Source organism: Vulpes lagopus, chromosome 3 (assembly GCF_018345385.1).
Source record: "Vulpes lagopus strain Blue_001 chromosome 3, ASM1834538v1, whole genome shotgun sequence".
In the NCBI taxonomy this organism is placed as follows: Eukaryota; Metazoa; Chordata; class Mammalia; order Carnivora; family Canidae; genus Vulpes; species Vulpes lagopus.
Window position 1 is genome coordinate 18,454,479 of NC_054826.1, and position 26,623 is coordinate 18,481,101.

General features: G+C 37.1%; 1 protein-coding gene across 5 annotated transcripts in view; it reads right to left on the reverse strand.

Moving 5' to 3' along the window:
• The window catches only part of RICTOR (RPTOR independent companion of MTOR complex 2), a 113,527-nt gene extending 92,815 nt beyond the window's left edge, over positions 1 to 20,712 (reverse strand). The window contains exons 1-5 of one of the 5 annotated variants that reach the window (XM_041747408.1): positions 20,586 to 20,656; positions 20,367 to 20,414; positions 12,844 to 12,885; positions 10,649 to 11,454; positions 9,187 to 9,282 (exon numbers count right to left, since the gene is read on the reverse strand). Coding sequence is in view for 2 of the 5 variants with exons in the window: in XM_041747406.1 (XP_041603340.1) it covers positions 20,367 to 20,414; positions 20,586 to 20,634 (97 nt within the window). In the remaining 3 variants the exon portion in view is untranslated. Of the gene's footprint in view, positions 1 to 9,186; positions 9,283 to 10,648; positions 12,886 to 20,366; positions 20,415 to 20,585 lie in introns of all 5 variants that reach the window. The other 4 variants (XM_041747409.1, XM_041747410.1, XM_041747406.1 and 1 more) reach the window with 4 other exon arrangements.
• Between the last annotated feature and the right edge of the window lie 5,911 nt (positions 20,713 to 26,623).

Here is a 26,623-nt window from a genome sequence, read left to right on the forward strand (position 1 = left end):
GGCTGAAGGTAGGCGCTAAACCACTTAGCCACACAGACGACCCTTTATTAAAAATGTTTAAAACCAGAGCAAAAAATTAATGTAGACAGAAAAGTCAAAGTATCCAGAAATAAAAGCAATTTGATTCACAGTTCATTTTTTATGTATAAAAAAAAATCAAAAGTGCGTGAATCTTGTATGAATCCTGACTCAAAAGATACCTACAAAAAAAATGGTAACTGTAAGACAATCAGGAAAACCTGAATGTTAACTGATTAGATGAGATAAAGAAATTACTGTTAATTTACTTATGTTAATGGTATTGTAATTATAGATTTTTAAGTCCCTATCCCTGAGAGATACATACTGATGTTATTTACAAATGAAACATTATACCCCTGGGATTTGTTTTAAAATTATCCATGAGGTGAGGAGGAGGATATATAGCTGAAATATTGTTCTATACATTTGTAACAGTTGAAATGGGGCAATACATGAGGGTTGCTATACTTCTTTCTCTACTTAAGTCTACGTTTAATAATTTTCCTAATACAGTATGTTTAATAAAAGTCTGATAATCCCAATTGTTACAAAAGTATGATTCAGGAGCAACTCTTAGATATCACTCCTATGAAAATACAGATAGACACAGGAGATAATATAGACATATACAAAGAGAAACATAAGCAGTCATTCTACTACATCAAGTTATATAATCTAGAGAAACTTAGGTAGGAGTACCATAATCCATGTGTAAGACTATGTATACAGTCATTGTTTATAGTATTTGTAATAGCAGGAAACTACAAACAACCCAAATGTCCATGATCAAAGAATGGGTAAGTAACTATTATTTATTTAATAACATCTGCCCTCTGGATTTTTACCTAAGCATTTGCCAGACATTGTGCTAAGGTCTTTGAACAAATTTTTTAACTTAATATTTACAATAACTTTGTAAGATGCACAATATTATATCCCTTCTCACATAAAAGAGAATTTAGGCTCAGAAAAATAAATAGTATGTCAGATATTTCCCTGCAGTATTATGGAGGAAGGATTTAGATCTCTATCTCCCCCACTACAAACACAATTTTCATTTCACAGTAATAATTAGGAATGCATATTTTTGAAAAAGAAACAATATGCTAATCTTCTAAGCAAAATAGTTTAAACTGATATTATAAAAAATACACAGGGCAGCCCGGGTGGCCCAGTGGTTTAGCGTCGCCTTCAGCCCAGGGCGTGATCCTGGATACCTGGGATCAAGTCCCCCGTGAGGCTCCCTGCATGGAGCCTGCTTCTCTCTCTGCCTGTCTTTTTCTCTGTGTCTCATAAATAAATAAAATCTTTAAAAATAAATAAATAAAAAATATACAGTAATAAAAAGGAAACAGTAGTTAATTCAGACTTGTACAAATTACCAATAAGGTTGGAAAGAATGTTTATTTCACATAATTTGCAATTCCTATTTTATATGTATACATGTGTGTAAACATACAATAATAATAAACAATGGGGAGAGGATGTTTCTGATGGTTTATCTCAAACAACCTCCTTAATATTGTCGTAAGTCTCTTCAAAGTACAGTAACAACTGATCTACCTTTAGTATATGCAGAACCCTTTTCTTTTTAAAAAAGTCTCACTACATTAAGTCCTCTATAAAATGTCTGCCAACTAACTCTAGGTGCTTATTCAGCTTTAGCTTTAAGCTTCCACACGAGTAAACTTCAACAGCACTAGTTCATAACCCATGAAGCCCTTCTTTAGTGCAAAGCTTTGGCTTACTAAAAATGCTCAGTTCAGATCAAGGGATCAAACGAAAAAATAACAGTATCAGTTAAGAATCACATACATGTGTTATGTCTAGTAATTAAACTTCTACAACAGTGTTTGAGTGTTAGGATTACACTCAAAAACTTTCATCTACCAAGTATTTTTTAAAGGCAGATCACAAAATAAATAAATAAATAAATAAAAGTAAAAAATAAAAAATATTAAAAAAAGGCAGATCACTAGTCAAAATTTTTCACAATATTTCTCTTAATTTATTTTAGGCTATTACAATGCCCTTGCTGTACTTAACTAATACTTTCTCTGAGAAATACTAACAGTAAAAAAAATACAACTTAATAACAGTTAACTCCTCCTTCTTTATTTGCTAAAAGTGCAAAACATCGCTCAATCCACAAACCAAAACCTAGACATTATACAATTATATGGCAAAACAAGTTTCAAGTCTACTGTCAATCCTAGTACTGCTAGGAATCCTACACCAAGGATTATGAAGCTGCAGTGACGCTCAAGGGAAAGAATTTCATGAACCCTGGGCAACCCCTGCCACAGCTCACACATTTATTTGTCAACCTTAAGGTATGATTTTACTTTACCAAAGATGCAAATGTACTTATTCTAAAATTTCTGTAAAAAATATTCAGAACCCAGAACATTGCCTGGCTGGCTCATTCAGAAAAGGATGTGACTTTTGATCTTGGGGTCGTGAGTACAAGCACCACGTCAGGTGTAGAGATAAAATAATAATACTAATAATAACTGTGCACAGAATTAAAAAGCAAAATCTGGTAAAAAGTAAAGATTGTTAGCTTGAATGACCAGCTGAAACAACCGAAAATCTAAGATGCTAAAAGAGAACATATTGCAAGAATCTCATTCACTTAAAAAAAAAAGTACAATTATAAAAATATGTAAGTAAAAGTTGTGATACCAAGACAAGACTTTCCCCAAAATTCTGCCTATAAGCTACTGTGCTTACTTATCAGAGTTCATATTCAGAATAAAAATTTTAAAAACATTATAGAGAATAAAGGTAAAATTAACTTCTCCCACAAATAAAATTAACTGCTCCATTCCTCTATCTTCCCTTTCCTTTATACTACTTTCAATGATATATTGAACATCTAAGTGAAAGCCTCTAACAACAGCAGCAGGAAACTGAAATGAACAGAATCATATTTTATAGAGGTCATGGAAGGCTTATAACCCCCTTCTCAACCTCCTGATTTGTCAATCAAGCCTAACCATCCAACCAATCTACATTTTTTTTAATGACAACTAACTTTAAGAGCAAGGTCTGATTTATCTTGTAACCTCAACCCTGAAACTTCAAAACTTAGCAGAATAATCTATGGTATATAGTCAATAATTAACTGAATAAATAAATTAATGAATACAGCATTTCCATTTATGGTCACAAAGAGTTCTCATTAATGACAATTATTTGCTAACTCAAGATACTAAAGTGATTAGGGTTAGACATACAGCTTACAAAGAAGTGACCTATTTTAATGCAACCATCAGTTCTACAATGTTGGCTTTGTGGCTTTCTCCTCTTGAATACTGAAGTCTCATGTGATTCAAAATGGATATAAAGTGAAAGAATTAATTCATTCACTTATTCATTCAATTAACATTGATTTAGTGACGTGTGCTATGCTTCTCCAGGGGCGTCAATCCGTTATCCACAGAACAACCAAGAGTGATCTTTCTAAATAATCAGATAACATCACTCTCTTAATTAAAACCTTCTAATGGCTTCCTTTTGCAAGCATACCATAATCTCTAGTCTCATACTCTCCCTCTCATTCATTAAGCACTAATCATTATTTGTTCATTCCTTATCTCTGGGCCTTTGTACTACTTTCTTCTACTTGGAAGAAGTAGACCTTTACCCTATATCTTCACTTTATGCCACCTCATTAGTTCTGAATCAACTAAGTATTACTGCTTCAGAGAAGCTTTCTGACAATCCCAACCACCACTCAACTCTCTTTTTTTTCATAAAGATTTTTTAAATTTACTTATTCATATATATAGGGGGGGGGGGGCAGAGTCACAGGCAGAGGGAGAAGCAGGCTCCATGCAGGGAGCCTGATGTGGGACTCGATCCGGGGTCTCCAGGATCACACCCTGGGCTGCAGGCAGCACTAAACTGCTGCGCCACAGGGGCTGCCCTCAACTCTCTTTTAAATATCTAATTGTACATTATTCAGAGTATCTACTTACTTAACATTCTGCGTTCACATGTTTATTGTCTGCATTCTCCCCCACCAGAATACAATTCCTCAAGGACAGACATAATCTTTTTCTCCACTGAATCACCAGGAAAGGAACAGTATCTCACACATAGTAAAGGTCAATAAATGTTTGCCAACTGTGCCTGAGGAAGGCAGACATGAACAAATTACCACCATGTTGTAAGAAATGTAACACAGAAAATTTTATATACTATAAAAGCCCAAAGAAGGAAGATGCTGAACTCTGCTAGGGATATTAAGATTAGCTTACATTGGAAAACCTGTTGCTAGCTACAATAAAGATCCGGAGAGGACAGAACTAGAATGGAGGGAGTAGTGATGAAGCCAACGCATTCATCCAGGAAAGTAAATGGGAGCCCAAATAAAGGCACAGCAGCAGAAATAAAAACAACTGGGACACCTGAGTGGCTCAGTGGGTTTAGTGTCTGACTCTTACTTTTGGCTCAGGTCATGATCTCAGGGTCATAGAATGGAGCCCCCTGTCAGGGTCCACGCTCAGGGCAGAGTCTTCCTGAGATTCCCCTTTCCCCTTCCCTCTGCCTCTGCTCCCCCCACCATGTACTCTAAATAAATAAATATCCTTAAAAACAACAGATTTAACAGATAAAATCATTATCATCAGACTGGTAGCAGATTTGATGTGTAGAATAAGGACAAGAAATGAGGCCAGGATGTCTCCTGGGTGTCTGCTTTGGCCCCATTAAAGTATTGCTCTTAGCCCAGATGAAAAATATAGAAAGATTTTTAAAACAATGAGATAAATATTAAGTTTGAAACACAGATATGTTGATATAAGTGACTACATGGTCAAGATGTTGAATATGCAATCTGGGACCCTCATACTAAAACATAAACTTGATAGTTATTTGTTCCACCAATAAATACTTAATCAAGTACATACAATGTGCTGGGGCTTTTCTAGGCACTAGGGATACAGTGGTGAACAACAACAAAAAAGTGTCCTCACAAAACTTATATTCTACGGAGACAGACAATATAAATAATACTGTAATGGCAGTAGTGACAAGGGCTATAAAAGAATGGAAAGTGAGGGAGATGGGGGCTACTTTACATAGAATGATCAGAGAAGTTCTCATTAATAAAGTAATAAACAGAGAATTATGCAGAGTAAGGGAGCAAGCCTCCAAATATTAGGGGAAGAATAATTCAGACAGAATTTAACAAAGGCACAAAAGTTCTGGGTCTGAAAGGAGAATATAAATAGAATGAATGGCAAGGAGGCTGTTTTGCCAAATAGAGTGAATAAGAGAAATAGAGGAAATGAGAATGGCTGAAGAGATAGTCAGAGACTAGATTACAATGGGGGTCTCCACATATAGTGGTAGCATATATCTCAGAAAAATTATCTTGTCATATACATCCCCGTATTTAATATGGTGCTGAGAATATAGCAGGTGCTCAATGAATACTCTTCAAAAGAATGAGTGAATAAATCAATGAACTAACAAATCTCCATTATATTTGACCACAATTTGACCAGTTCCCAAACTCCAATTCACGCCCAAAGCACAGATCAAATAGCAATTCAAAGGACTACATTATAAGGTTTAGCCATCTTTAGAAGCAGAATTTTTAAAGTCTTTTAAACAGTGACATCACCACTAGAATAAGTACATATCCTTTTAAGGGGACCACTTAAAGGAAACATCTACTTCAAAGTATATAATTTCTAGATTGTTTGCTAAAACAACATATCATTTGATAAACCCTTCACAAAATAAACAAAATATCATTTTAGACCAACCTCTGATTGTGCTGGACAGACCAAAGTTTACTACTTCAGCACTATTGTAAGAAAAATCATTTAAAATAGTTGAAAAAAAATATGTACCAGTATATGTACAAGAACAATAAATAATATAACCCTGCAAAACTTGGTAACAAATATAGATTTATTGAATGTTGTCATTCCTAATTAATAGTATCAAATATGCATTTACTCAAAACTATTAAAGCCAAGTATCTTTTGATAGTAAATAATCCATACTCAGTGAACTAAACAGTCTAGACTCAAAATCAGCAAGAATCTTCTGAAGTTATTAGGATGTTCCCACTTTCAGGGAATCCAAACTCATTGTTTTCCATACTTCCAGAGTAGATGCATGAAAATTTAAAACAAATACTAATTTTTTTTAATTACCAACATTTAGAAAATGCACTTTATGAGAAACTTCATTACCTTCAGTATAGTGAATACTTGTTTCACGTTCACATTTATTCCTACACACTGAAATAAGTAAAATGTTCTTTATTCTACTTATCTATGCTAAGCACATATTGCTAAAATGTCTTCAAGTATTTAATCAATTTCCTATGCAACAGTTCAAATTTCTTGGGGACAAGTACCAAGTTATGAGGAGTGGAATTTTTTTCTATCACTGACTCTTGGGGGGGTTGGTGGAGGGGGGGGAGGGACCTAAAATTCAATGATTAAGTAAAAACAAAAACAAAAAAAAATTTTAACAATTAAATTTTATTTTAAGTCAAGGAACATGAAACACTTCAAATACAGCTAAAGACCAATATAGTCCATTTCTATATCATATCCTATTATACTGAAGAGTCACCAAAGGAAAGACTAGAAATAGAAACCAATGAGAAAAATTGAGAAATATAGGGAAGGGGAGAAAAACAATCAAAGACACTTCGTAACTATCAATAAGGTCTTAGACACTTTCACTTAACCTCGTAAAGTTTGAACATATCTACTAAAAAAAAAAAAATCACATTATTTTAGGACTCCCTCTTATGCGAAACCTAAAGCAGGATTAGACAAATTTCTAACGGTCCCTTTTGAGCTCCTAAGAGAATCATAAAAGACAAACATTTATGTTCCTTCAAGGAGAAGCATCTCTCTTTTATACTCTAACAACTTATCAACTTTGATAAATACTTAAAGCTATGTTGTAAATCCAAAATATTAATAAATTGGTATTTTCGCATGAGTGTATCATTGAAGTAAGGACCAAGACATGTTTATCACTGTCGCTTTTTTTCTGTAGAAATACTAACCCAATTTCAGTAATCATTCCACCAATTTAATTAGGTCAACACAAAACTTTTATTGGACTGGAATTTTTTTTAACTAACTTTCTAACCTGTAGCTTTGAGTAGGTTATTGTGATCTAAACAACCATTAAGAAAAAAAAAAATTCACCTATCTAGATGTGTTTACTGACTACAATGTATTAAAGCAAAAAGGTCAAACTAAAGAGGCAGACAGATATTCACAAAATGATTTAAATTTTTTAAATAAAGTTGGAATTAATCTCATTCCAAATCCTGTCCACTCATATAAACCCACTGCCCATTCAAAAAGACATCGCATGGTAACATACCTGATACATGTTATGCAGACTTGGATTAATAGAACTTTTATTCTACATACAACATGCTGATACAATGTAATATTGGACATAAGAAGATGATATAAAAGAGTACATACTGTATAAGTGTATCATAGGAAGTTCAAAAACAAGCCAAACTAATCTATGGTATGAGAAGTCAAAATAGTGGTATCCTTCCCATAGGAAAGTAGTGCCCAGAAGGAGACAGAATGGGAGCTTCTGAGGTATTGCAGTATTCTGATTCTTGATCTGGGTTCTGATTATTCATATGTTCAATTTGTCAAAATTTATAGGATTATACAATTATGACAAACATTTTTTGGATCTAGGTTTTCTTTATATAAAAACTAATTTAGTAACATTTACTACTCTCTCTGTTATGCATTTTAACATGTAAAAAGAGAAGAGGGTCTAACATCTCCACAGTTTTCAAGGCCCTCAGTTACTTACCTCTACCTTACAAATTCAATATGAATACTAAAATTCTATATCCTTATTATTCCTCTCTCAGTAAAACGTTTAATGCCTTTATCATGCTCAATTCCTCTTGATTTAACACCATTCTGCTCATTCAAAGCTGTAACAATGCCGCACTTTCTCTTATTTTTTCCCAGCTCACACTTCTCTCTCCCTTCTCTCATCTCCTTTGCTTTAAATGACCACTAAAGAAAACCTAATATCTATAGGTATTAGGTAAAGATATGTGCCAAACTGTGCCAACATTGTAATAAATATCTTACAAACATTTCATTCATTCCTCAAGTGTTATTTCCAGCAGAGATGAGAAAACATGCTCAGAAAGCCAACTTGTCCAAACTCAAAAAACTAAGAGGCAGGGTCAAGATTCAAATCTAGAGGTGTCTGACTCTAAAGCCCAAGCTCTTAGCTACAAGAGCTAGACTGTCTCTATATTAGGCAATTAGCACGTTATTTAATGTTATTGTGTCCATATCAGTCACATTTTGTACCTTAGTATGTATCTTTAGATAATCCTACCATCCATATTGTATACATTATATACTAACTCTATTAAGTCATATCTCATCTACCTTGAATGCTATGTGGCAATGCTATCTGGAAAATAACCAGGATATAAAAGCAAGCATATCAAAAAATGGCAATAAACACTCAAAGCAGTATCATCACCAAGTTTATTCACTACAGATAACATGATTATTGACAGCAGGGCCCCTTTATTCATCATAATCACAACCTAATGTTTATTTTCCATATAATATTAATAAGTCCAGTTACAGTTTCTATTTTATAGCATGGTAAAAGTAAAAAAATAAAGGACTGCTAAATATAGGAATAATATAGTTGCAATGTTAAGTGACAGCTGAATGCAAGAAAACAGCACATGAGATCAAAAAGAGCAGTCCAATGTCACACAAGGTAGTAATAAATCATCCTCCCCTTACCTCCAACACAATAATCAACATTCATAATGATGAGCCCAGCCAAAGAGAAGTTAAAATGTAGTTGATATATTCTTCTTAATAAAGGAGAGAAATACTAATAGTTACAGAAATAATTTTATCAAAAATGGTTCAAATGTGCATTTAAGGGCTCAGTCAACAACTTGTTTCTTAAGGGCTCCAAATCAACATTACTATAAAATATAGCATACTCATTTTGTCACTAATTATTCCAGTAACATGACTTATCTTCTACTATACTTGTTTTTAGAAAGATTATAAAGGGTTAAGTGCATGTACTTGTTTTTAGAAAGATTATAAAGGGTTTTAGAATTAAAAATAATGAATTGGATCTGAATCCTACCTCTCTCTCTTACTGCCAGTATGACCTTGGGCTAGTTAGGCATCCTCTGGGCCCAACTTTCTTCATCAGTTACATAAGGATATTAAAACACACTTTCTAGAAATGTAGGAAGACTAAATTCAATAATTTAAGTCATGTTTTTAACAGTTTCCAACATATTATAAAGTTCAAAATATAGTAGCTGCTGTTTTTGTAATCAAACACCATGTCTTAAACATCTAACAACCAGAACAATGTTGGACACACAAGCAGTGCTAAGTAGTTGGTGACTGACCTGTATGAGGAGAAGAAAAGGGGAAGACTCTCTAATAGCACATGGCAGTGTCCAACATGAGTAAATCTACTATTTTATTTGTAAATATTTATAAAATTTTAAAAACAAAAGAACTAGGATCAACTATTAAAAATGATTCTTTTATAAAATTTTGGCTAATTTGATATAAGAATTTCATTAACAAACATAGCTACTCAACAAAGAAACAAACTCTGAAAAAGCTAACTATCAATGAAAGGTTTGAGTGATGATGGATGACATCTGTCAGATACTATAAAGAAGATTCCTGTTTTGATGGGGAGAGCTAATAATTTCTAAAGCAGCTTACAAATATGCTTAAAAATAAACATAATATACACATATACCTCTCCCAAATCCACTCATATTCAAGTACCCCAAGTGAACATTTACTTGCAATATAATTACTTATTTTAAAGATAATTACACTTTTTTTCTCAGTACTCTTAATACAGAAACAATTACTGATGGAAGCAACAAATTTTCCTAGGACTCAAAAGTAAGTCTAAACTTTTTAAATACAGCAAAATAACTATTACAAGAAACAATAACATAGCAAAAGGCAACTGCTACAGTTTATCCCTCTCAATCCTTTTTATTTCCTTTTAAAGAATAATCAGCATCTTTTTAAACGTCTTCCATTACACTAGGTAAAACAATATATGTTTCTGTATTCAAAACAATGTTGAAACATGAACACATAACACTGAATTCTCCCGTGACAAAGGAGAAAAAGGTTATTTTAAAGTTCTTATTAAAATATACAGTGATTTAAACATTTTTAAGGTTATGCTAATGCAAAATTTAACTCATTAAAAACTTGTAAAAGCTTATGTTGAGAATTATTCTTACATGACACAGAAAATCTTATGTAAGAATTAATCTGACCTGCTTTGCACCAAGTTATACCATTCAAAAGTAACATTAGAAATTACAGGATACAGCAATAAAATAAAATTGTAAGTCATTCTAAAATAAAGTAAAAAAAAATAGCTATTTGTATTCAAATATTCCATTATCATGATTTTAGGCTAATCATGTGATAGGTATGATTAAAAACTTATCTACAACACACGTAAATAAAACATTCCACAATTTTCCACCATCCACGTGGTCACACACACAGAAACTGCCATATAGCTAAATGTTAAGAGTTCACAGCTCACCTACCTCCAACCACTGGAGTCTTCTCACTCTTTCTGCAACTCTATTCCCTTCAGTTTCTCTTTTTCTTTTTTCTTTTTTTTTTTCTTGGGGGAGGGGGCTGGTGGTGATGGTGGTGGTGTGGTGAAGGTTAGGGAGTGTATTATACAGAATTATGAGTGGAGAAAAAACAGGGCAATTAAAAGTTTTAGTATATGAGGGATGAACATTAAGCATGGAAAGAATTAGCAATACTACCTTAAGATGTGATTTCTCGAAGCATGAAACTACAGATAAATATATGTATGTGCACACATCTAAAAGCAGTTAAATACACTTTTATCTGGCAAGCTGTTCCTTCTTAGTAACTAAAAGTAAATTACTTGGCAGTCTTCTTTGTTTACAGCTTCTGTGTCTCTTCACTCATAAGAAACACATGAAATTACACTGGATTCTGAACAAGATCACTAAAATCCCTGCAAGTGGCAATTCAATTCTCATTTTGCTGCTTTAATAAAAGCAATAATTTCCCCAGTACACCCTTTACCCAAATAAATAGAGGGCTGGGTAGGTTGCCTGGATTTAGCAATAAAACATTCCATGTTTTTCAGAATGACTTTATTTTCAAATATTCTATCTCACTGTGAGGCGACATGTTTAAATTCTGAGATCAGAAAACATGGTCATTTTAGTGTGGAAAATAACAAAAACACTACTCATCTCATTTATAATCTCTATTTCCAAATTGCATACATCTATAAGTAAGTTTGATAACAAATTTACAGAGCCCTTTGAACATGCAGTATTAATGAAAGGGAAAGGAAACACATATACTACAAAACAATGGAAAAAAAAAAAAAACCATTTATACTTGGATTTGGAATAACAGCCAAGCATTTATATACTCATAGTCACAAGCACACAATTATTTCACAATATGCCTAAAAGCTCTCAGTCCAGTCCTGCACTACCTTTATAGGCCAGAAGAACCCTACTTTGAAATATAATCAATCTTCAATAATTAAGAGATTTTATATAATTGCCAACTTTTTCTCAACATTACCTTCAAATACTGAATAATATGCCAGAAATGTTAGTTCACAAAATTAAGTTACGATTTTTAAAACACTGATCCAAAGTTCTACCTATTCAAATGCTACTCTTTTATGCAAAGGTCTTACAGGTGCCAGGTTTCTATGAGGTCTTACCTCTAAGCTACTCCTTACCTATCTCTATTTCCCCTCAATTCCTCCAGCTTTTGATTCCTTCATAAGGACAACTGGTAGGTTCTTCAAATATTACTATCTTATACTATGTCCTGATACAGGTATATCCCAACTATAATATAAACTTGAAGCCAAGAATTGTGCCTTCCTGATTCATGATAATATTTATTAATTCAATTATATAATATATGGGTCAACAAACCACTATAAATCCAGATCTTCAAAATATTGGGGTAAAAAAATGGCAAAGTAATTAAAAGAGCCAAATTCTTGAAAATCCAGGTAATTTTAAGTTTTCTGTATTTCTTACTAAACTCAATTGACTCCACAAAAAGGGTGTTTGAAGCCTTGGCATATTCTTAATTTTATATTTTATATAAATTTCATCATTACCAGGTGCTTTACTCAGTTTGTGCAATCTGGCTTAAAAACCTTGTAAAAGGAAGTTTTGAGAATGTACTTAAGTAGTCTTTATATCCTATGACTTGGGACATATGTTGTATTTATCGAGTTTTACACTATTATTTTTAATTTAGTTTGGCATCTGTATAATTTTAGAAGTATATTCACTGCAGAGATAAAATTTTAAAGTAGCTATTCAGCTTTAACCTGGCCACACTAACAAAAAAGCACAGATAATACAAAACAATGGATGATCCAAAAAAGCATTAACAGTCAACTCTCAATTATTCGCATGTGGATTACCTAATATATATTTTAACCTACTTATGTTTGCTATTCTAAAAGTATTTGCTCAGGAAATAAAAATTGATGCTAATAATTCAAATAAAAGAAAAGATATATCAATCTATTGTAGGGGAGGAAAGAATAGAAAATTTTCCCAAGCCACATATAAATAATGCTATTTAGATGATGTAATTTAGCACTCATCATTATTCACCTTTTTTATTAAGCGCAGGTAAGTGAGAGTGGACTGTATTTAGCTTGGTGATAGTCAGAGGTACAGATACACAGGCATGCAAACCATTCACTCACCCCACTGTGCTTTTCACAGCCCTATTTTCAGTAGCCTGAGACCTGGGAGGGGGAGGAGGCAGCAAGTCACTGCAGATGATCACTTAAAAGGAAATTGAGAGTTGACTATAATTTACATTTAAAGTGCTATGAAATACCATCACTCCTACATGTATTCATTACTGTTTATGGGAATACTTCTCACAGTGATTTAACAAGGCTGTAATGCTTTCTTTTCAATCTTTCAATATCCCAGAAACATGGTGATATCTGAGGATCACAAAGACAGAAGGTGACAGTGCTACATACACATGTAATGTAGTATGCATTTTAGAGATCCAGGAAACTGAAGCCCAGAGAGGTTAAACAGTATGCCAACATCATTCTTAGATTAAGGAAGACAGAACTGAGTTCTCCAGACACCAACTTCAATGCTACAGTCTCGCAGTCTCTTCAACCAAAACTTCCCTCTTGGCTTGAGAGATCATAGTCTTGCTAGTTTTCTTCTCTTGGCCACCTTCTTCTCATTTTTTGATTCTTATACTATTAACACTCTCATCAGCTCCTCCTCTAATACGTAAATCTTTAGCTCTTTCTCCATTTACTTTCTTTCCTGTCTCAATGCCCTATGCAGAGAACAATCAGATCACAAGTTTAGAATCATTCCAGTATTTGCAGCTACCTTTTATATACCTCTGATAGAATTAATCACCTGAAATTCAAAGTGCAAAGCTGAACTCATTATCATCCCTCCAAAATGGATTTCTTCATTTCATGGCACCATCAATCTCATTGTCCCTCAGGACTGCAAACCTAAAATGTTTTTACTTCTACTCCCTTAATGTTGTACTACTCCATTTCCCATCTCTCTCTCCATTCTGACATTCAATGAATGCTTCCATTATATGATAGATGCTGGGGAAGCTTAAGATCTAGTGAGGGAAAAACAATGAAGACAAAGAAAGCGACAGGAAGGGATATTTAGAAAGGAACAAACAAAATATGGAAAAGTAGAGGAGGAAGCAATGAATTCTCACTGGGATGATTTCTGGAAGTAGCCTGTGACCTAGAAGACCTTGGAGAATTAGGATTTCAATAAAGAGTGCTGAAAATGAAGTTCTAGGCAGAGGAAACAACCTGCACAAGGTCAAATAAAAAACTGTATGCCATATGTAAGGAATAAGCCATTTTTGTCTAAACCAGTTCTTTCCCTCCAAGGGGTAAGAACAGGGGATCCCTGGGTGGCGCAGCGGTTTGGCGCCTGCCTTTGGCCCAGGGCGTGATCCTGGAGACCTGGGATCGAATCCCACGTCGGGCTCCCGGTGCGTGGAGCCTGCTTCTCCCTCTGCCTATGTCTCTGCCTCTCTCTCTCTGTGTGTGTGTGTGTGTGACTATCATAAATAAATAAAAATTAAAAAAAACAAAACAACAAAAAAACAAAAAACAAAAAACAAGGGGAAAGAACAAGAACGGAGAGGTAGGTGCTTTGGACTAGTGGACTTTCCACATCCCCTCTGAAAAGCACTGTGTGTGAAGAAAGAAGAGAGTGGCTTACACAGGTAAATCTGCACAGAGGCTGACAGAATAGTATGATTAAGACAGTACAGAAGATAATAATTCTGGAACAAATCATACAAGGTCTTCAATGCCAAGCTAAGAAATCTGGACTTTATTCTGCGAGCAACAATCAGGCAGAGAAGTATGAATATGAGTGTGCCTTGTTTTTTTGTTTTTTGTTTTTTTATTTAAGGGAATGATAAGATGAGATCTACATTTCAGGAAAATAATCCTGGCAATCATATAGCAGATAATGTGAAAAAAAGGTTAGAGAAAAGATTTTACATGACCCATGAGATAATAAAGATGTGAACAAGACCAATGACAATGGAATAGGAGGGACTAGATTCATCAGATATTTCACAGCCAAACTGAAGAAAAATGGCACCTGAACAAAAATAAGCAGTAGGCCTCTAGCTTGATGGTAGTGGTAATTATAAAGTGAGAAAGGCACATGCTTTGGGGTGGAAAGTTTTACACATCAAGCCTTTTAGATGAGTAGTAGACACATAATACTAATACATTTTGCAAGCTTAAAAGAGTCTGAATAAAAATGTATTTATCATAACTATTTCAACTCATGGATTTTTTTTTTTTTTTTCAACTCATGGATTTTTGAAGCCATCAGTGAAAAAGTGGTTCAGGGACACAGCACTGGAAGAGAGAAGAAAAGATCAAGGACAGAACCTTAAGGTTCATTTGCTTAAGGAGCTGGAAGACCAGCCAGGGAACAGAGAACGAACAGCATGACAGGCAGGAAAAGCAGCAGGAGAATATTTCACAGAAGTCAAGTGAAGAAATAGTTACAAGAATAGCAATAGTATATAGTGGCTACAAGTATAGTCACTCACTAATCCTATGACCTTGGCTGAATAACTTACCTGAATCTCAGACCTTTAGAAGTTTAGAACCTATATATTCAAATGTAAAACAGGGATAAAAAGAATACCTTAAACAGTTATTTATGATTAACGGAGATAACATATTTTAGAGCCTGGAACAAAACTATTAACACAGTAGTAGTACTAAAATAGAACAGCGAACTTAAAAATGCCAATGAATTTTGCATGAGATTACCAGCATCCTTTAAAAAAACTATTTTCAGGGGATCCCTGGGTGGCTCAGTGGTTTAGCACCTGCCTTTGGCCTAGGGTGCAATCCTGGAGTCCCAGGATGGAGTCCCACGTTGGGCTCCTGGCATGGAGCCTGCTTCTCCTTCTGCCTGTGTCTCTGCCTCTCTCTCTATCACGAATAAATAAAATATTAAAAAAAAAAAACAACTATTTTCAGTACATGGGGAAAGCTGTGCTTAGAAGACTATAGTGGTTAAGGAAAAAAAACTAGAGTGAAGATGAACTATTCTTTCTGTAGAGCAATGGAAAAACAGCTGTTTTGTAATCTTTATCTTTCCACACCTCCCACCACCATTGCATGCCTGGCATAGTACCTGAGCCATAAGAAGGATACAACAAATGATTATTGAACATGAGAAGACTGATCCAATAGGAAAGTGAAATGAAGATAGGGATTCCAGTTCTACAAAGAATCTTAGAGGAAACAGTATTAGGAGCATGAAATGCCTTTCCAGGTTAGCCTTGGAAAGAACAGAGATGCTTTATTCCCTGACTCAGGGAACCAGAAGATAAGTGCATATAAAAATATAAAGGGAAGAAGACAAGCGCACCTGGCTGGCTCAGTAGGTATAGCATGTGACTCTTGATCTTGGAGTCCTGAGTTAAAGCCCCACATTGGGCACAGAGATTACTTTAAAAAATAAATAAACATAGAGGAGAAGTCAAGGGAATTTAGATTAGACAGCTTCTACTTTCTTAATAAAGAAATATAAGTTCTCTGTGCAGAGCAGGAGAATTCCAAACCCAGTGTGAAATCTGAAGAAAACAAACTAGATGATCACTCTGTTTCAAAATATATTCACCTTCATTTCTATCTTCAACATCCTGGTCTAGTTCCCCACCATTTCTTAGATTACATCAGCAGCTTCCTAGCCAGCTCCTCTTCTTGCTGACTTTTACCTTTCCAAGGTGTGGTATAGTCTCTTGGGAATCCGTGTTTCCTTTCATTATGTCCACCACTATTCTTATGTGAAGTAAACCACTCTGATCCTCTGCCCACCAAACAATTCATCATTTTCTCGTCTAGGCTACTTCTGGTCCTTGTACAGTCTGGTTACCTATTTTGTCATTCCATATTGCAATCCCTTTTTTAAATATCTGTTCCAGTAAACTCCTAAAAAGGGGAATGACATCTTCCTCATCTTCATTCCTACATCACTTAATTCAGCATTTAGTAAATAAAAGGCATTCAGTCAATGTTTGTTTTGTCTAACTGAAGTCAGTGGTTAAACAACATGAGTAATCTCCTCACTAGAAAAAAAAAATCAGAAAACAAAAAAGTAGTGTTCAAATCTGCATCATTCAGATAACCTTCCTACTTTTTTAAGTATCGAACAGCAACTAAGTCAATTTTTATATTCTAACAGAAAAGTAAAAGAATCGGATAATCAAAAATCAAAAACTATAAAACTCAATACTTTTAAATTAAATAAATTCTATTCTAATAGATTTGAGTACAGGTTTGTCCATGTCCTGGAAATTCACTTTGAACACAATAATTAAATTACTGTTTAGTAAGAAGGACTTACACAGGAAGAATACTCTGTGTCGAATTTTCAAGTTATCCAGTACCAGAAGAAATGTACTAGGAGACTGATAACAGAAAAACAAAACAGGCTATCCTTGCAGTGGAAGTGACTAAGGGAAGCGTTTTGGTTTCAAAATAGATATTGGCATGCAAAACAGAGAGAGTATTTAAGTTATATCAATAGCAAATATCAGGCACTTTCACAAAATAAATAGTTGTTTGAACAAAACTGAAAGCAACAGTTACCAATAAGTTCACTGTGAGAATTACTGCAATGAAGTTCTTAAATTAAATCAAAACTAATTCATTAGCAATTTTTAATTGAAGTACACCACGTATGAACAGTGATACCAATACTAAGACCGAAGCACCTGTAACTTTCCTGGGCCTCAAGAAGCTTGCAAGGCTAGTCAAATCATTGTTACCAAGAAATTTTCTTGAGTCAGAGAAAAATTCTAATGTTCTAGAAAATAAAATACTACATTTTATCTTGAGCAGATATAATACTCTTTGCTTAGACCTAATTTAATGGTAATTTCGTGGAATACTTCTCGACAGTTGTTATATTCAAGAACTCTACTTCAGACTACCCAATTAATAGTTATGTCTAAAAAAAGAAATGAAAGCCTCGATACCATAAATCCTATTAACAGGTTTATAATGTTCAAAACAACTCTGAAATATTTTAAATGTGATATAAATAATTTTGATTTCATAGTGTGGGAAGACAACTAACATCTAGTCAACATCACTCACAAAAGTATCAGCTCCCGTACTATTTTAAGCATTAGTTCATTTACTTCTCACATTCTTAATAACCCTTGAAGTTCTCTCTGAGATGAAGAAACCAAGAGTTAAGCAAGGTCAAATAACTTGCCCCACATCACCTAACTATTAAGGATCCTAGCTGAGATTACAACCCAGAACTATTTGACTTTACAGTCTGATCTCTTTTCACTATACATTGATTGGCTCCTTTAGGAATTACAATGACCATGACCTCTATTTAACGATGAACTTTGTGAGATAGCTACATTAACGAACTTCTCAAAGGTTGCATAAAACAATTAAAATGAGGGCAAACACTGCCTTCGCATTAAAAACCTAGTTTTGGTTACCCAATCTTATCTAAAACATACTGTAATCCAATCCACAAACAGCTGCCCTTCAGCTGCAACCCAAACTGCCCTATAGTTCTCAAACTATTACAAAAACGTAATTCTTTGTGATTTTCATTACCTTGGATCTACTAGTACTTCTATAACTTCCCTATATAATGAATATTTTATTCTTATATAGCCTCTCTTGTTTGCATATGCCTTTTGCAATCCATTGCAATTGGCTGTTTATATTCCAAACTAAACTGTATTTTGTCAGGGCAAGCAGAAATACCATTTTCTGCCTTTTGCATCATCCTAAAAATGCCTGTCAACAATGGTGTTCACAAAGTGCTCCGGGCATATGACATTTTAAATAGTAAACATACAGAGTTATCTGTGTACTTGAGTAAGACTGGAGTAAATCAAGGGTTTATCAAATTTGTACATGAGCTCTTTTACAAACCAAAATTTTGATACCAACCACAGAAACTACTATATATAGCAGCTCAGCAAACCTAAAGCACAAATATAACTTGTTTTTAGCACCACATCCCAACAAGCTTTTAACGTGAAATTGAGACAGAAGATCTAATAAATGCTCTTTTCACCATATAGACGCATATGCCCACATAGAAATTAAATCACTAATAAAGCACATCTGTTACAGAACTCAAATGCTAATTTTCAACTCCATGGGAATTTTGTTTTTTGTAAGGAAACTCACTAGAAAATCTTTTCCCCACACACATTTTACATAGATTTTTTTCGTGTGTGTTTTATATAGTCAGGTTTCCAAAAGGTTACACAACAGTCAAAAGCTTTTACATCTTTCTATACTAACACTCAAACCCTATCTGCTGAAAGAAGTTCCAATTCAGTGCATCGGTAGAAACCCTTTCTGCCTGTCACACCAGCACCTAGTTTCGGCCAAAGCAAAGTCCCTGAACTTTCGGAATAAAAGATTCTTACAAAAACGTACTCCGGCAGCTACATGGAAAGTAGCTGTTTAGTTGATGACACAGTTATCTTACCCTATGACAGACAAAATAAGGCAAGCCAGATAATGCATTAGGCTTTAAATACCAGGGATGAGCCTCCACAATGGGCCTGCGTCTGACAAATACTTTAGATAACAGTCGTTGCGTCAAGCAGCACACGGGTTAGATTTTTTCGAATTTCTAATAAAATGTTTACGACTCTGACTTCCTAAAGTGTTTTTCGGATCTCAAAAAGGAAGCCGATTCTAAGGCAGCCGAACCAGTTTACACTCGGCTACAGCCAGTGTGAAATCGGACTTCTTTGGCATCAGTAGACCAAATCCTGTTTACGGTGGAAGGGAGGAAAAAAAAAGAAAGAAAGAAAAGAAAAGAAAAAAACCTTGGCGTGTCACTACTACATCTTGGGCGAGATACTGTCGAACAGACTCCAGCACGGTGAACTACGCGGGAGATTCGCTGGCCAGTAGCTGGACCGGGTCCTTCCAAACGCCAGCGCGGGGTTCGCCCCGTTCCCAAGGTGTAAACAAACCCGCCGCCGCGGCAGAAGGTAAACAATGAACCTGCGGCGAGGGTGAGGGGGCGGTCTCGGCCAACTACGGCCCCAGCCGGCCCGGCACGGGAAGCGGGCAAGGGCTGCCGGCGCAGCCCAGACACCGAGCCGCAGTCCCCGGTCCCAGGGGTCACTGCCGAGTCAGCCACGCTGCGGGCCCCACCCCCCACCCCCACCCCCACCCCCCGGGGCCGGGGGGCAAGGAGGAAAGCAGTGGCGCAGGCCGGCAAGGACCCGGCAGGTCCGGCCGCCGCGCGGGGGGACGGGGAGGGCAGGATGTGGTCGCTCTTCCCTCCGACATCCTCCGGCAGCCTAAATAACAGCCCCGGCCTCCCGCCGGCCGCCTCCGGGCGGGGTGCGGAGAGCCCCGGGGGTCGCCCGCCGCGCTGAGTCCCGCTCGGCGTGGGCCGGCGCCCGCCGCACCCGGAGGCCCGGAGAAAGGCGCGGGGCGCGGGGCGCGGGGCGCGGGCACTGGGAAGGGGGATGGGTCCCGGGAGGCGGCCCCGGGCTCGGGCTCGGGCTCGGGCTCGGGCTCGGGCTCTGCCTCCCGCGCCCCCGCCGCCCCGCGCGGGGCCCGCCCCTGCCCCCGGCCCCCGGCCCCCTGCCCCCGGCCCCGGCCCCGGCCCCGGCCCCTCCCCACAGCGCGCCCCGGCCGGCGCCCGCGGCGCCCCGCGTTACCTCGGGTCAGATCCAGCGGGACGTTCTCCTCGCCGCTGTCATTCCGCCCTGTGCGAAACAGACACACAGCTCCGGTTAGGACGCGCTCGCAGGCCGGCGGCGGCGACCCCGGCTCCGGCCAGCGCCCCCGAGGGCCCCGCCTGCCCGAGGCCAGGGGGAGGCCAGGGCCCGGGGTCGCGGGCCGCAGGCAGCGGGGGGTGAGGGTCGCCGCGGGCTTACCTCGTATTCGGAGGTTCTTCAGCGAGCGGCCGCGGCCGATCGCCGCCATATTGACGGGTTTCAGTCACAACACCGGAAACCTCGCCCAGTCGCGCGAGAACCCCTTGCCTTCCCCGCGCGCCGCGCCCGCCCCCTCCTCCTCCCCCGCAGCCCCCCCTCGGCGCGCGCGGCGGCGGCGGCGGCGGCGGCGGGGGCTCGGCCCGGGGCGAGGAGGGGCGAGGAGGGGCGAGGAGGGGCGAGGAGGGGCGCGGCGCCCACCGCGGGCTCCGTGCGGCTCGCGGCGCCCCGGCCCTCCGAGAGCCAGCCTGCGGGGGGCGGCGGTGCCCACGAGGGGAATCCCGCCGACGGGAGTGTGCCGCGTGGAGGATGCTCCCCCTCCGGGGCCGGGCGAGCCGGGAGGAGGCCGCCCCCGCTCGCCGCTCGGCGGTTGGGGCCATGTGCGCTCCACGGCACCGCTCCACGGCCCCGCACAACAGCACCGCACAGCTGCGCGCGGCCGTCGCCGGCGCCGTCCCTCCCCGGGGCCGCTTCGCTCCGACCGACCCGGCGCGGTAGCGAACTTTGGTTTCCGCCCTCGGCCGCGACCGCCGCGCGCGAAGCAGCCTGCGCTTGGGGTCTCCGAGCCACGCTCGGTCTAGGGGGCGGCCGGGCGGGAGGGAGGCGGGAAGCGGGGGGCGCGGGGGCACCCGGGGCGCGGGGGGGCGGAGGGCGGCGGCGGCTCCGCGGGGCGTGCGGCCCGGCCCCGGCCCCAGCCCGGCCCCAGCCCGGCCCCGGCCCGGCCCCAGCCCGGCCCCGGCCCCGGAGGTGTGGCGGCTTCGCCGTGTCCGCGCGGAAGCCCCGTGGTCACTCGCGGTAGCGCTTTCAATCCCAGAAACTGCTTTACCCCACTCCTGCGCAGACCCCTGGCCTCTGACCCGGCAGCCCCCCTTTAAAGTGCACTAACTTTCAAGACCGGGCGAGCCTGTGTCGCCTCCTATTCCCCAACTCGCTGTGTGTGTTGTTGTTTTTTCTTTTTTAAATCACAAGAGACTGGAAGTCAAACAGCGGAGCTCTTGCTTTAACGACCTCTCTTCTCCCAGCTCGTGCAATGTCCGGGATAAATAAGCTTTCAATAAACAATAGGTTCGATGAATAATAAGTGCCTTGGGTTCCTTTGTTCCAATGCTCTTTTTGCTGTTACTTAAGAAAAAAAAAAAAAAGCAAGATTGGAGATAACATTTGCCGTTGTGAATAACAGTGAGCAATTGCAAACAAGACCAAACGTAGGGATTATGCAAATTATTACAACCATGAAAAAAAGGCGTTGTAGGTCTAGTATATTTATAATACTGTAATGTTTTAAATATTTAAAATCATGCTTGTGGTTTTAAATCGAGCAAGGCTTTACAAAATTCCCTCTTTTTATACACGTTTAAAATACGTACACAGTCAAAAGGTTTTACCTATCTGTACATAGGAAAGAGTGAGAAGATACACATCAAAATGTTAACTGGTTTTTTTTTTCCTTTCAGCTGTGGAATTACACATACGTTTTCATTCTCCTTTGCCATCTGTACTCTAAATGTCCTGTGATTAATGTAAAATAAGAAAAGTTGTAAACAGAAAAATAAAAGCCTCATGCTGTAGCATCATCAGGAAGATAAAAGAGGAGCCTGCTGCCTTAGGAGACTATCCTCTGTGTCTCTATTCCAGGTCCTTTTCTTATCAGGTCTACAATCAGGTATCTGTTTGTGGTCTTGCCCTCCTATTCGGAGATGCCACACAGAGGACTTTTTAAAAATGTCTCCTGACATAACCACTAGGAATTTTGATAACAACCAACTTTTCTCTTGCTCTTGTAGCTTTTAGGTCTTGGTGCAAGATTATTTTAGTGACAACTAAGGCAAAAATCGCAGAAGTTTGAGGTCCGGTTAGGACATTAAATATTTGCATTTCATCCTTCCATATGTCATATTTCACAATTTTAGAGAGGTAGAAATCTATCAGTGGACATTTTACCAGAGTCTTAGAATTGTTCCAATTTTTAACCAACCCCTTTTATCCTATTTTTTGTTCCTAATTATTCTAGATTAATTCCTACCTACTGCAATTTAACTTCATTTTCTCTTTCATTCTTTCATGAAAGTTCAGTACTACTGATCCACTTTTAAATTACTTAAGGTACATGAAAGCCTGAATCTAATAGCCTTTCATTTTTGTAACTATATGTTCCACTGTATTTTCCTATTTAAAGATCATTATTCAATTATTCCATCTCTTCCAGGAGGAAAAAAAAAATCATCTTTCCCCAATCTTACAATGAAACTAGTTTTTCTTCTATTACTCTCTTAGTCATTTAAGTGCCTATGTCCTTCACATTTGTTGTTACGGTGAATAATAGGATTTCTGGTAAAAAGGACAAGTTCTTAGGGTTTGCAAATGACACTCCACTGGGAAGTAGGAGTTTAGGGAAATTTTAGTGAAGAATACATTTCACAATGTTGTGTTTGCTTTTTAAACAATACATTATTGATTCTAGTCAGCTTATTTGTTAAAATCTCTAAGTTGTCTTCTATACTTGCCAATAGCTAGCCATTCCTCTTTTTGAAACTTGTTTTTCTTCCTGGTTTATTCTAGCTCACCCCTATGTTTTACTCATTTTGTTTACTTCTTACTACTTCTCCAATTTTCCGGGTCATTTTGATTCTAATCTGGTCATTGAGAATGTGACTTCCTCTTCTGAGTTTTCATTTCCCAACTAGGTTTCATTTGCTGTGTGAATGAACTGTCTTTTCTTGTAGTATTAGTCACTGATAAAAAATGTCATATGAGATTGGTTCCAGGACCACACCTCTGAGAGATAACTGCTTGATTCCAAAGATAAATGACTCCATTGGTAATCACTGTCTGGTTTCTATTCTCTATCCTATTACACAAAGTTAATAATTCTAGTTTATAAACCAAATTTTATCAGTTTTGGGAAGAGAGATAATGTTGAACAGAAACAAAGCCTTACCAAAATCTTAGTTCCCTTTATCTATCTGCCTTACAGTGTAGGCCATATGAAGATAAAGCAAGTCAAAAACCACAACATTTGGTGGTCTGTGTTTTGGTCATTTCTCTTCAGAGTTAAACCACACATTTAAAATCTAGATAAAGAACATTAAAATGACAGGCAAGGACTGAAATCAAACAAATGTTGTAATCTTGCACAGTGTTGATTATGAAGATTCATCCTTGGTCTCGTGTGCCTCTTAGCATTGTTCCTTTACATTTTAATAGAAGTCTCAAAATAGCAGGAAGGAGCCTCTTAGTATTGTTCCTTTAAATTTTAATTCCTGTCCCAAGATCTCTTGTAAATTTCATTTTAGGAATATTCTGTAACGTATAAAGGCACTCTATTAAAACAGTGTTAAATAGGGTATGTGCCTATGTTTGTGAAAGGAGGATATATATATATATATATATATATATATATATATATATATCCTGAATATATATTCAGAAAATAAAATTTGGAAAGGTATGCACTAAAATTTCAACCAGTGATTATCTCTGGTTGATAGAATTTTGAGTGCTTTTTATCTTTTTCATTTTAACTTTAATAAAACAAAGTTTTACGTATATAATTTTTTAAAGAAAAACTATTTTAGAGAAAATTTTCCAGCTATTTTAAGTCACAATGATAAACATCTCAGGATAATAATTTGCTAAGCAATAGACCACCAAATTCTTGTACCTCTCATCGTTTTGAAAAGAACATTTGTGCACATACTACAATACATATGTATTTACTCATTTTTTTTTTTTTTTAAGATTTTAAGTAATCTCTACACCCAACATGGGGCTCGAAGTTAATCTTGAGATCAAGTGCCGCAGGCTCCACTGACTGAGCCAGCCAGGAGTCCCAACTTTTTTTTATTATTATTATTAAATAAGACATAAAACAAGGATAAAATAAAATTGGTTAAAAATAAATTTTAATGTTACTTTACTAATGACACTAATAAAAAATGGGGCTGAAATACTTTATTATTTCTAAAATTTCTTGTTAAATACTTTATGATATAGCAATTCAAAAGTCTAATTCTAAGAAGAATTTATTTGGATATTGAGTTTTAGTAGCTGAAGTCTCACAATATACCAAGTTTTTTTAAAAACAGAGGAACTATTGAAGTTTCTAAACCATAACACTCATTTTTCAACTCCACAATCAGTTATACAAAGTTTTTTTTAGGTAATTTGGCTAATAAAGGTCCGTCTTTCCCGATGTCAATCCATTTTTAGGGAAAATGGGAAGGCATAACATTTAGAAATTTTTAGCAAGTGATTTAAAAATGGTTTCAAAACTCATCATCTGAATGATTTTAAACAGGTTAGAAAACTTTCCATGATTTTTAAGTGTGTAAATATAAACATTTATATAAGTGACACATTTATATTTTTAATTGTATTAAATCACAAAACTGTGGAAATGTTTCCAAATATTTATTTTCTAAGTGCTCCCTCCTAGCACAGATTTCTTTCGAAAAGTAGTAAGATTTTTATTTATTGTTATCACATTTACCTTGAAGGGAAAGACTAAATATTTTTAAAATATCTGATAGGTAATGTAGTACTAGAAGCCACCAATCACTATGGAAAACAGTTTACCACTAAATAAATATCAAACATCTTCATGGTATAAAACACTTTCATAGTTACTTCCTTTCTTTTTTCAAGGTGTATAAAAATTAAGCTATATTTTAAAGGTCTTTATTATATAAAATTATCACATGTGGTACTGTCTCTACTTTGTGATATCTTTTGAATTTTCAGTTTTAGAAACATTGATTTTTCATAAAATATTGCCTTTATTAAGGAAGTTGTTTAGATAAGGATACACATGCTCTGGTCCATCTTTAGTGGAGCAGAAAGAGTAGCGATTTGTGTATTTTCATTGCTGAATAGAATTCAGCAAATACCGTAAACTAAGCCAAGTGTAGAAGCATCTATGCTTCTATCCAATTGCACAGCAAAGGTTCTGTAATGCATTTTTGTTCAATATCTTCTTCAAATCTTCAGGTTTTTTGTTTCTGTTTTTATTTTTTTCTTTCTTGGTTGACCAATGGAACATTTTAGTTTGTCACCAATTTTTTTTCTTTGTGGCTTTTTTTTCTTTCAGTCATTTTTTTTTTTTTATCATAGCAGGGAATGCCACTGTATTATACCCCACCAATATGTACCTTTTTGTCTGTTGCTAAGTTTCTCATTTTCCAAAGTATTGGATTCAATACTGCATGTTTCACATCATTAAAAACATGGAAAATTACCTTCACATTTTGAATGTTTATTTTTAAATATTTTGCAAATCAGATAGCTTTATACTATCATCAGCTAACATCTCAAGGAATAGTATATACTTAGACTTAAGTAACCGTAAAGGATAATCTACATAGAGTCATGTTTTACGTGATCTTAATTTTCATTTAAAAAATTGTGGCTGACATTGTGACATCTGATTACATTGACTTTGCTTTTTTTCTTATAATGATGTTGATAAAGTGCTAATATCAGGAGTAAAGGTACCTGAGCTTCTGTATTTTAAAACTGTGCTTTTATTACTTACAAAAGTATGTAACTTTTGTTACACGTAGTTTCTTTGCAATATTATTTTAAGCCAAGCTTCCATTTGATAAAGGGTAGTTTAAAATATGCCCCTTAAAATATGGATAGTTAAAATATGCCCCTTGGCCATATACCCAAGTGGAAAAAATTTTCAGGAAAGTTTTGTAACTCCTCTGAGTTACAGAATTCCCAGTCTTCCCTCAGGATGCCTTCTATGACTCATGCTAATTTTACCAACCAAAGTTAACCAAATGACAACTCCACCATTAAATCTGCATAATATAATCAATGGTTTATATTTTTCATTCCTTTCCTTCCCCCACCCCTTTGGCTAAAGAAAATCTCCAAAATTCCTCCACCAGAAAACAAAAAACAGAAAACAGTATAGTAAAATTAGAGGAACAGTGTGAAATTAGAAAACTGGAAAAGCAGAGTTATCTAGAGGGCAGACG